Source organism: Aotus nancymaae, unplaced genomic scaffold, assembly GCF_030222135.1.
Source record: "Aotus nancymaae isolate 86718 unplaced genomic scaffold, 86718_ANA_hifiasm-v0.15.2.pri h1tg000138l, whole genome shotgun sequence".
In the NCBI taxonomy this organism is placed as follows: domain Eukaryota; kingdom Metazoa; phylum Chordata; class Mammalia; order Primates; family Aotidae; genus Aotus; species Aotus nancymaae.
Window position 1 is genome coordinate 3,201,635 of NW_026988553.1, and position 12,258 is coordinate 3,213,892.

Consider the following 12,258-nt stretch of genomic DNA (forward strand, 5'->3'; position numbering starts at 1 on the left):
TGTCCAAGTAACAACAGTCGTTCGATCAAATGCTCATCCCCCTTCTGTGGTTAATATTTGACATGAAATGGCTCAGAAACCTGTCTAAGCTCAAAGAACAAGCAAGTCTCAGACTCCAGAGTTGGGGCGAGTTCAAGGAGAGAATGCAGGTGCTCGGTCCCTCACAACGCACGGTGCAGAGGCAGGCTTTACGTTAGGGGTACTAAGGACTACCCAAGTTAACTCCATCAACAAAATACAGGAGACGTGATGCCAGTTCAGGGGTGGGGCTCCCAAGTCATCGTACCAAGGAGCCCCTGCCCACCCTTGGCCGGACGGGACGCTTCCTCCAATGTCTATTCCCTTCTGCCACTTCACCTTACCCTTAGCTCAGGCGCTGACTGCCCCAACATGATATTAAATCACGACTCATTTATTCTGTCCTCCCAGTTGGACTCTAAACCACAGAAGACCTTTTCCTTTGCATTCAGAAGGGCGAGCGCTAACCGATTCCACAACCTGGGTCATCCAAGCTCCTAGGAGCTACAATACCTGAGAGGTATTCATCCAATATCCATCGGTTACACAGAACACTCAGAGATGATGACACGTGCTAAAGAGGAAAACTTTTGAGGGAAAACCTGTTATGTGTTTTGCTCACGTATATTTCTTCACATGAAAGGAAAAAAAAGAAAGGCAAGACTCTATGTTACAAAAGTTCCTCTTCCCCACCTCTGGCGTCACTTCCCCTACCCCACCCAATTTTGGAAATCTGGCTATTTAATCTTGCCTTTCTACACTCCACACCCAGAGTTCTTTTTCAGCAACACTGAAAGGTTAGAGGCAATTCACTGCTCAGGAGAAAAATCTCAGCATCCACTAGCTCTGTCTCCCTTCCTAACACTATCCCAAGACATTCTGATTGTCACAACTTAGCAGGGAGGTATTACTTTTTACAACAGAATTATCAGACGCAAAATGTTAACAGCGCCCAGGTTGGCAAACTCCGATTTAAGGGAATCGATCTTTATCTGAAATATCTGTTCCTGATGATATTCTATTATACTTCAATGTCCTGTCTAAGGAGAACAAATGAGTTAGAAAAGAACAGAACGTTCATGATGAAACTCAAAAAAGCAGATTCTCTTTTTTTTTTTTTTTTTTTTTGAGAGAGAGAGAGTCTGGCTCTGTCGCCAGGCTGGAGTGCAGCGGCATGATCTCAGCTCACTGCAACCTTCGCCCCCCTGGTCTCAAGCGATTCTCCTGCCTCAGCCTCCTGAGTAGCTGGGATTACAGGCACGTGCCACCATACCCAGCTAATTTTTGTATTTTTAGTAGAGACAGGGTTTCACCGTGTTGGCCAGGATGGGCTCGATCTCTTGATCTCATGATCCACCTGCCTCGGCCTCCCAAAGTGCTGGATTACAGGTGTAAGCCACTGCGCCCGGCCAAAAGCAGATTCTTATCCGCAGGGTATCCTAAGCCCTTCTAGTTTTGAAAAACGTCACGAAAAGCAGGGGTGCTGGCTCACACCTGTAATCGCAGCACTTTGGGAGGCCAAGGTAGGTGGATCACCTGAGATCAGGAGTTTGAGACCAGCCTGGCCAACATGACGAAAGCACGTTTCTACCAAAAATACAAAAATCAGCCAGATGTGGTGGCGGGCGCCTGTAATCTCAGCTATCTGGGAGACTGAAGCGGGAGAATTGCTTGAACCTGTTAGGCTGAGGTTGCAGTGAGCCGAGATCACGGCACTGCATTCCAGCATGGGCGACAGAGTGAGACTCTGTCTCAAAAAAAAAAAAAAAAAATCAATCATGAAGTGTTCCTGGAAGTGAAGGATAAGAGACAGACCAGCTGCACCACACACGGGGGAAATTGGGCAGAGGTCTAAATTTGAAAATTATGCTTTACTTTCTAGTATCAGTTCTGTCAAAAGAAAAGCCTTGAACACAAACATTTCCCTTGCAAATGAAACAGCAAGATCCGAGTCTGGAGCAAAAGTTCTTTCTCAGACGAAACTGTAACTATTCAGGAGCAGAACTGATCATGCACACCACAGACTCGACCTCCTGCCATCACAGAAATGTCCAAGTGAATTTTTGGGGATTCTTAACCTATTGCTTCAGGTCCTGGGGAAAACGTGACTTCAGGAATTTTACAACTCCTTTTTTTTTTGGAATCTCGCTCTGTCACCCAGGCTGGAGTGCAGTGGTGTGATCTGGGCTCACTGCAACCTCCACCTCCTGGGTTCAAGCGATTCTCCTGCCTCAGCCTCCTGAGTAGCTGAGATTACAGGCAGTCACCACCACGCCTGGCTAATCTTTATATTTTTAGTACACATGGGGTTTCACCATGTTGGCCAGGCTGGTCTCCAACTACTGACCTCATGATCTGCCCACCTCAGCCTCCCAAAGTGTTGGCATGAGCCACTGCACCCAGCTTACAACTACTTTTATGTGCATTAATGAATACTACCGTGAAGAACAAGAGCAGAGACAGCTTATAAAATTAGTTTCTCACTTTGGGAGGCCGAGGCGGGTGGATCACGGGGTCAAGAGATCGAGACCATCCCGGTCAACACGGTGAAACCCCGTCTCTACTAAAAATACAAAAAATTAGCTGGGCACGGTGGCGCGTGCCTGTAATCCCAGCTACTCGGGATGCCGAGGCAGGAGAATTGCCTGAACCCAGGAGGCGGAGGTTGCGGTGAGCTGAGATCGCGCCATTGCACTCCAGCCTGGATAACAAGAGTGAAACTCTGTCTCAAAAAAAAAAAAAAAAAAAATTAGTTTCTCCATTAACCTACCTAGACAACATTGAAAAGAAAAGAAAAAAAAAATAGTTTCTCCAAGGAAGGAGATATACTTAAATATGGGAGGCAGGCTACATTCAAACCTATTGCAAATTATCCTTAGACAATACTTTTTCAGAATTAAATGTGGATTATAATTGGAAGTGACACTTTATGATCTGCATTGGTAGCCTTTTTCCATAAAGTGATACCTTCTAATGGAACTTTCAGCAAAATAATTTTATGATTTCTATTGAAGCCAATAACTTCCTCACAGGTTTTCTTGGTTCTAATCTTGCCACTATAGGAAAACTTTCTGACTGCTAGTACTGCGGAGGCAGCTCCTAGGGAGATGCTGGGTCATTACCCTGGATGTCCCAGTGCGGCTTAAGGTCCTTGTCAAGCATTATCTTATGTTAATGTCGCCACAACCTTTCAAACTTGCCAGTTTCATACAGGAGAGAAACCTAAGGCACAGAAGACTTCAGCAGCTTGCCCAAAGCCACGCAGCAAGTGAAAGGCAGAGCTTGGTGCTACAGTAAAGCCTGGTAAGAGCCCCAAAGGGAAGGTGAACCTTAAGAAATAAGAACCGGCCAGGCGCGGTGGCTCACGCCTGTAATCCCAGCACTTTGGGAGGCCGAGGCCGGTGGATCACGAGGTCAACAGATTGAGACCATCGTGGTCAACATGGTGAAACCCCGTCTCTACTAAAAATACAAAAAATTAGCTGGGCACGGTGGCGCGTGCCTGTAATCCCAGCTACTCAGGAGGCTGAGGCAGGAGAATTGCCTGAACCCAGGAGGCAGAGGTTGCGGTGAGCCGAGATCAAGCCATTGCACTCCAGCCTGGGTAACAAGAGCGAAACTCCGTTTCAAAAAAAGAAAAAAAAAGAAGAAATAAGAACCTGCAGGTTTGCGGAGTCAGGCCACACTTCATCGTGTGAAGATTCTCCCTCAGATGCTCACTGTGGTATATCTGGATGCTATTTCATTCATGGATTTGGCAAGTTTTCTTATTTGACCTTCTTAAAATCCTTTAATAAAAACCAAAGAAATTAGCTAACTGGTAGACTATCTCCAATATTATAGTTTAAACGCACAGCCCCACAAAACCTGCTGTTTACTCAGAGGGTGTGCACACAACATGGTGACAGGGCCTCTTTTCGAAAAGGCAATCTTGCAAGCATTCCCATAAGGGAGCACACAGGTTTACATAAAACCGGGTTGTGCTGAATGAAAGAAAGTTGACATAAAAGCATCATACTGTAGGATTCTATTTATATAAAATTTCAGAAAAGGTGGAGGAAGGTGACTGACTGCTAAGGGCCATGAGGGAAGTTTCTGGAACCTTGAAATGTTTATTCTTTGTCATGATTGTGGTTCCTTACGTGACTGTGTACATTTGTCAAATGTCATCCAACCGCACAATTAAATTTCATGAATTCTGTTGTACGGTAATTGTACCTCAATAAGACGTCCAAAAATAAAGAGATTTTTAGAAAGTCACTGACCTTTAACCTCAGTTCTCATGCCCACTCAGCCCAAAGGGTCAACAGCTTACTGTCTGCTTTACGTTGCAGAGATCTTCAGTTTTCTCATCTGTGAAATCGGAGGGTTACTCTAAATCCCTGATGTCCACCTCTTCAATTATTTATTAATTTAGCAGACATTCCTGAGGACCCACTTATTGGGCACTTAAAGAAGTGAGTATGAACCTGCCCTGCCCGAGAACACCTTGCAGTCCTAAGGAGATTCATGCTGCGACTTCTGAGCGTGTGTACGTTTTCCCCTTGGGAGCTGGCCAGCACGCTGTGACGAAGGGCAAGCCACAGGCAGAGGCTGCTGGTTGATCTGCTGGCTCATAGCTCCGAATGAGAGCCAGCATCAACCTCCGGATGACTAAGTGAGCCGCGTCCGCGCCTGACAGACCCTGAGTGATGACCACCTTGCTGGTCCCAACCAAAAGCAAGTATGAGAGAGAAGAAAATGCTCAGTGTTGGGAGCCGCGGTGGCTCCGGCCAGATGTCCTGGCGCTTTAGGAGGCGAGGCTATGAGTTCAATGCCAAGCTGGGCAATATGAGACCCTCTCATTAAAAAAAAAAAAAAAGAAAAAGAAAATGCTCAGTGTTGTAAACCAGCGAGTTTTAGAGAGATTTCCCAGTCACAGATAAGCACAATCTCCCCTTAGGGCATCTTTGAGGACAGGCTATTCACCGGCCATCCATCCCTGGAATCTGGATTCCTTGTTCCACCCGCAAATACACACTGGCCACCGTATTAGCACCATAGCACAAGGGGACTTGCCTAAAGGAAGAGCAACAATGACTGAGCTCTTTAGAACCAGAAGTTGGCTTTTACAACCTTGTCCGCTGACCGAAACACCAGCCCTTCAACAACAACCAGGCAGACCTCCTCCTCGATGTGTTCCTTAAAGTCTTTCTGTTACTCTGACTTCCGTCCACGAGGAAGTTTTCCTTGACCTTAATAAGAGCTCTGTCCAGGCCGCTGCCTCTCCTGATTTCCACCTCGGAGGGCTGCTGAGGGCAAGGATCCACAGAGCACGGCAGGAACCCGGCAGCGTGCTGGCCCCGTCTCCCTCCGCGCACCCCCCCCCCCGCCCCCGCTGGCTATCGCGGCCTCCGGCCTGCGGCCAGGACCCGCAAGGACAGGCCCCCGGAGGGCAGAGTCTTGGACAGGGAAAGTCCCGAGATGAATGGCCGAGCCCCGGCCCAGCACCCTTGGGACCCGCGGGGCCCGCTCACCTCGGGCCGACTACGCTTCTGCAGCAAGTGCTCCAGGTAGAGGTCGGAGAGCGCCGTGCGCATGCTGCCCCCGCTCTCGCCTTCGCTCGCCTTGAGCGTCATGTCGCCGGAGCTGGGACACGGAAACACAAGACCCGGCGACGCTGGGAATGCGAGGGCGCGGAGCCTGCGGGGCCGCAGAGACGGCGGGAGACGCTGGGCGGCTGGGCCAATCACCGCCCCGCAGGAGGTGCGCCCGGCGGGCGAGGACGGAGCTCCGCCCACGCTCCGCCCCTGGAACAATGCCACGCCCCGGACTCCGCGGCTCCGCCCACGCTCCGCCCCTGGAACAATCCCACGCCCCGGACTCCGAGGCTCCGCCCACGCTCCGCCCCTGGAACAATCCCACGCCCCGGACTCCGAGGCTCCGCCCACGCTCCGCCCCTGGAACAATGCCACGCCCCGGACTCCGCCCACGCTCCGCCTCTGGATCAATCCCACGCCCCGGACTCCGCCCACGCTCCGCCACTGGAACAATACCACTGCCTCGGACTCCGCGGCTCCGCCCACGCTCCGCCCCTGGAACAATCCCACGCCCCGGACTCCACCCACGCTCCGCCCCTGGAACAATACGACGCCCCGGACTCCGCGGCACCACCCAGGCTCCGCCCCTGGAACAATGCCACGCCCCAGACTCCGCGGCACCGCCCACGCTCCGCCCACACTCCGCCCCTGGAACAATGCCACGCCCCGGACTCCGCGGCGCCCTGCGCTCGGAGGAGCGGCCCTTAAAGGGCCTGAGGAAGCCGTAGCTGTAGCCAAGGTGGCTGCGTGACCTGAATCGCAGAAGGAGAAGAACGGGGAGGGGGCCCCCAGCTTCTGGCTGGTTTAGCACACGGCTCACGCCCCGTTGGGTTCGTGGGGGTTGCAGGGAGGCAACAAGGGAAGTGGAGCTTGAAGAATGTCGGCGGTTGGTAAACTCCACGCTCTTCCCATAAATTGATGCGGGCACAGCATGACCAGTGCAGTCTTCGACATCTGGACATTGCGAAAATGCCTTTAAGGCTCCTGTGCTGCTGCGCCCTGTCATTTACAACGAAACATCTCATTGCCTTGAAAACCAGACTGTTTTTACTTAGGCCAGATATCCTGCTGTAAATGCCACAACATTTTTCGGGCTCACTGAAACCAAAGGGAGCAGACATGCCTTAGGAACCCCGGAGGAGGATTTCTTGGCATCCTAACGCCTTGGAGGCATTCAAACACCAGTCACAGTGATGGAAGGCTTTCTAAACAAAACAAACATTTAATGGGCTGCTAGGGCTCGTACTCCCCTACCTCAAGTTAGTACCCTCACAGTGTTACATAAAATACTACCAAAGCTTTCTGGGAAGGAGGCGCTCATGGCCCAGTTTTCTCTATTAAGAGGCTGAACTCATGTGAATGACGGTTCCCTTCCCCAAGATCACCCCAAATGCATGACAGAGAGACACAGAGAGAGAGAGAGAGAGAGAGAGAGAGACAGGACGGGTGGTTGAAATTAAGAAAGAGGCTGTGATATTGGTGCACGTATAGACTAATTAAGCAATACCACAGAATAGAGAACCCAGAAATGCACCCATGCAAGTATAGAAATATGTTATATGCTACAAGTAGCATGTTAAGTAACTGACGCTGGAAAATGTTTACTTATATTGGAAAAGATGAAATTAGAACCCTCCTTCACGTGATATGGAAAATAATAATAATCTATTCCAGACGGATTAAGGAATTAAATGTCAAAAACATACCCTTAAAGCTCTTGACAGGAAACAAAGCCAAGTAACTTTTACACTTTGGGATAAAGATTTCTAAACAATGCAGACAAACCATTGACTATAGAATGGAATAGTGGTAACTCTGACTTTAAAAAGTTTAATTTATCAAGACACCATAAAGAGTAAGAAAGACACCCATTCAATTGTCAAAAATTTAAGGTCTAAGAGTATCAAGTGTCGGAGAGGATGTGAATCCATACAATTTCTTGAATTCCCTTATTCTCACAGTTGAACGTACATCTACCCTCTGAGCCAGCAATTCTACTCCTAGAGGAGGTCTGTAACCTTCCAGGTCTCCCTCTGTGCATCTGCAAAATATTCAGGACCAGAGTTGCCTTGTTTGTCCAGGTACGAAAACGGAAGTATGCATGGCCTTGGTCCAATTTATGACCCTTCCATATTTTGTCAGCCTTATCTACTTCCCAGGCCCTCAGGCACTTGATCAGTGGAAATCCCTGTCTGCCACTGCCTTTGTCACATCTCCTGACATTTCTAAAGTGAGGGCCAGGTTCTGAAATGGCCTCTACTGCGCTCACTGCAGCAGGAGCCTCTGCACTCAAGCTCATGCTGACCAGATCCATGGAGGTTCCGATGACTCCTACCACTTTCGGACTCAGGACTGAACCGTGGTGTGTGGGATCTGGTTTTCCTACTGAGTACCAGGACCCAGGTAACACGACTCAGAGGTGTGAGGAAACTAACAAACACCCAATAGGGTGAACTTTGACCACTGACGGAAATAAGACAAACACCTGTAGGAAGATCAGTTCCTTTCCTCAACCATTTCAAGATGCTGTGATTCCATACAACTTGTCTGGAAGCATTCAGGAAGACTGTGAAACAAGCTGTGTTTTCTTGAGTAACAGTGGTGAACTGAGTAGCACACCAAAGTGTGTGTGTGTGTGTGTGTGTGTGTATATATATATATATATATTTTTTTTTTTAGACGGAGTTTCGCTCTTGTTACCCAGGCTGGAGTGCAATGGCGCGATCTCGGCTCACCGCAACCTCCGCCTCCTGGGTTCATGCAATTCTCCTGCCTCAGCCTCCTGAGTAGCTGGGATTACAGGCACGCGCCACCATGCCCAGCTAATTTTTTTTTGTATTTTTAGTAGAGACGGGGTTTCACCATGTTGACCGGGATGGTCTTGATCTCTTGACCTCGTGATCCACCCGCCTGGGCCTCCCAAAGTGCTGGGATTACAGGCTTGAGCCACCGCGCCCGGCCCTTCAGTGTTTTTCTGTATATTTACAGAGTTGTGCAACCATCAGTACTATCTAATTGGTCTCAGTCTGTTTGCGCTGCCATAACAAAATACCACAAACTGGATAACTTATAAACAACAGACATTTATTGCTCACAGTTCTAGAGGCTGTAAGTGCAAGATTAAGATGCCAGCAGATTCTGTGTCTGCGGAGGGCCTGTTCTTCATAGCTGGTGCCTTCTAGTTGAAATCTCCCATGGTGCCTCAGAGGCTGGCTGGTCATACAGCTTGTCTTTTTTCAACATTCTCATGCCTTTTTATGGTCAGCCAGCTCAGTTCAAGGTGGTCATCGTTCAAAATCTGGTTTTGTTCCTTGGAATTTATTGCTCCTTGGAATTTATTGCAACTATCTGCTTTTCTCAGTTCCTAGAACTTCCTTTTCAGTAAAGCAGTTCAGTTCGAAGTTCATGAGTGAAAGCTATAACTTTTCACAATATAGATAAAGAAACAATATTGTACTCTACCTCACACCATACAAAAAATCAATTCCAAGTAGCTGAAGGAGTTAAATATATTTGTCTGTGTGTGGTGGCTCATGCCCATAACTGCAGCACTTTGAGAGGCTGAGGTGGGCGGATCACGAGGTCAGGAGTTGGAGACAAGTCTGACCAACGTGGTGAAACCTTGCTCTACTAAAAATACAAAAATTAGCTGGGCGTGGTGGTGCACACCTGTCATCCCAGCTACTGAGGAGGCTGAGGCGGGAAAATCGCTTAAACCCGGGAGGCGGAGGTTGCAGTGAGCTGAGATTGCGCCACTGCACTCCAGCCTAGGCAACAGAGCGAGACTCCGTCTCAAAAAAAAAAAAGGAGTTAAATATAAAAGGCAATATAAAAGTTTTGTCTTCCAAAACTTTTGGAAAACAATATAGGATAATTCCTCTAGGGCTATTGGGTAGAAAAAGATTTCTTAAACAGATGCTAAAAATACTAACTTAGGAAAATGATTGCCAACTTGGACTATATTAAAATAAGTACATTCATTCAACAAAATACATCATATGGAAAGTGAAAATACAATCCTCAAACTGGAAGAAAGCATTTTCCACATAGATAGACTGCAAAACATTAGTATATAAAGTATTGGTCAATGAAGAATAAGCTAAACTACTAATTAGAAAAATGGGCAAAAATCCATTAACAGAATTTTCGTAGACGATAAAGACAAGTGATCTATAAACACATAAAAAAAAGTCTTCAATCGGCTTGGCGCGGTGGCTCACGCCTGTAATCTCAGCACTTTGGGAGGCCGAAGCGGGTGGATCACCTGAGGTTAGGAGATCAAGAGCAGCCTGGCCAACATGGTGAAACCCTGTCTTTAAAAAAAAAAAAAAAAAAAAAGAAAAGAAAAAAAAAGTCTTCAATCTCATCAGTTATCAGGGAAATATAAATTAAGAAAACAATGGACATAATTTCTCATTCACCAGATTGGCAAACAATTAAAAGTCTGATGACATTGCGTGTTATCAAGGATATGAGATAATGGCAACATTCACATACTGCTGAAAATGGGAAAGGTTATGTGTTACTGACAGGATGAGGGTTGCCTGGGGGTTAGGAGGGGCTGGTGACATGGAGTGGGAGGGGAGGAGGAATTTATTATCTTTGTGGTAATTCTCTGAGTTACGTACTTATGATCTGCATTGTTGCCTGTATGTATATTTCAAAAATAAATTTTAGAATTCTGGGGCACGAAGCAGAGGGACACTTCAATAACTTTTTAAAATACAGGCAAAATTAAATAATATATTGCCAAATGTAATAAGCAAAAAATGTAAAGAAAACCGAGGAAGGAGGCTCTGAGCCTGGAATGTAAATTGGTACAAACATTGTGTGGTACAATATAAAAACCTTAATGCGGTCAGTCTATAACCCAACAGTTCCACATTCACTAATTTGCAGTAAGGAACAACTTGGACAAGACTATTAAAAACTATAAAGCTATGTGTAAATTGCTGTGTGAGTAGCAGGGTTCCAAATGCCTGTAACACCAAAACTCAAGACGTTCACAGAAAGTACAACTCTTCTGTTTTATGATAACTTATTGACTTCCCTCCTAAGCTCCTACCTGTTAGTTAGTGAAAAAGAATGTAAGTAAATATCAACCTGATTTAAAGTTTACTGTAAATTCATGAACAGTCTTTGCAGGTAGTCTCTGCTAAGAATGATAGTCTTTTTTTAACATCTGGATGTGTGAGACAAAGGGTGTGTGGTTCCCTCATATCAGCTTGCAAATGTGACCTGGCACCCGCTGGTGTCCACAGGGATGTCTCTTGTTTGCCAGTCTTTCTCCCTGTTGGTCTCTAATGCAGCCCATCAGTCGCTCCCAACTGGCAGCAGTACTGTAAGCTTCTGTCAGCTCCTCCACCTCACAACTCACCACTCCCAGTCTTTTAAAAAAAGTTTCCCGGACCAGGTGCAGTGGCTCACGCCTGTAATCCCAGCACTTTGGGAGGCCGAGGCGGGTGGATCACGAGGTCAAGAGATCGAGACCATCCCGGTCAACATGGTGAAACCCCGTCTCTACTATAAATACAAAAAAAAAATTAGCTGGGCATGGTGGTGTGTGCCTGTAATCCCAGCTACTCGGGAGGCTGAGGCAGGAGAATTGCCTGAACCCGGGAGGCGGAGGTTGCGGTGAGCCGAGATCACGCCATTGCACTCCAGCCTGGGTAACAAGAGCGAGACTCCGTCTCAAAAAAAAGAGAGAACAAAAAAAAAAAAGGACACACCCATGACACAGTCTCAGAAGGTCCTGATGACACGGCCAGAGGTGGTTGGGGCACAGCTTGGTTTTATAACATTTTAGGGAGACGTGAGACATCAATCGATATATGTAAGATGAACAATGGTTTCTGGGACAACTGAATAGAGGAGGGAGCTTCCAAGTCATAGGTAGAGAAGAGGCAAATGGTTGCGTTCCTTTGAGTTTCTGATTGGCCTTTCACTGAATATACAATTTGCAGGAATAGTCAATTATGCCTCAGTCTGGCTTAGTGTAAGGACAGGGCAAAAGGAACAATCGTATCATGTGACTAGAGGGATGACTGTGAGTTCTGCCCTTTGTTTCACAAGGAATTTCCTTGTGGGCAAATTGTGAGGTATGTAGCTTTTTTTTTTTTTTTAATCTTTTTAGCTATCTTATTTAGGAATAGAATGGGAGGCAGGTTTGCCCAATGCAGTTCCCAGGCTCTCGCTCTGCTGCCCGGGCTGGAATGCAGTGGTGCGATCTCGGCTCACTACAGCCTCTGCCTCCCGGGTTCAAGCAATTCTCCCCGCTCAGCCTCCTGGGTAGCTGGCATCACAGGGGCACACCACCACTGCCAGCTAATTTTTGCATTTTTAGTCAAGACAAGGTTTTACCGTGTTGGCCAGGCTGGTCTCAAACTCCTGACCTCAGGTGATCCACCCGCCTTGGCCTCCCGAAGTGCTGGGATTACAGGCGTGAGCCACTGCGCCCGGACAATAATTTTTAATAACATTACCTGTATTACATTTATAATACTGAACAAATAGAAGCACCTGAAATAATTATTATATGGGGAGGTGGTTAAATGTCTCATGTCATATCCACTATATCTTTTAAAATCTCATGTTTAAATTAGTTTGGGAAATACTATATATTATACTCTCTTGTGGAGATTAATATTAGCCTGCTAAAAGT

The 12,258-nt window shown here is 47.1% G+C and overlaps 1 protein-coding gene across 1 annotated transcript in view; it reads right to left on the minus strand.

Annotated features, from left to right (window-relative positions):
- MPP1 (MAGUK p55 scaffold protein 1) overlaps nucleotides 1-5,748 on the minus strand; it is a 30,264-nt gene extending 24,516 nt beyond the window's left edge. The window contains exon 1 of the mRNA XM_064371568.1: nucleotides 5,535-5,748. Coding sequence (XP_064227638.1) covers nucleotides 5,535-5,636 — 102 coding nt within the window. The 5' untranslated portion in view covers nucleotides 5,637-5,748. The remainder of the gene's footprint in view (nucleotides 1-5,534) is intronic.
- Nucleotides 5,749-12,258: the final 6,510 nt, after the last annotated feature.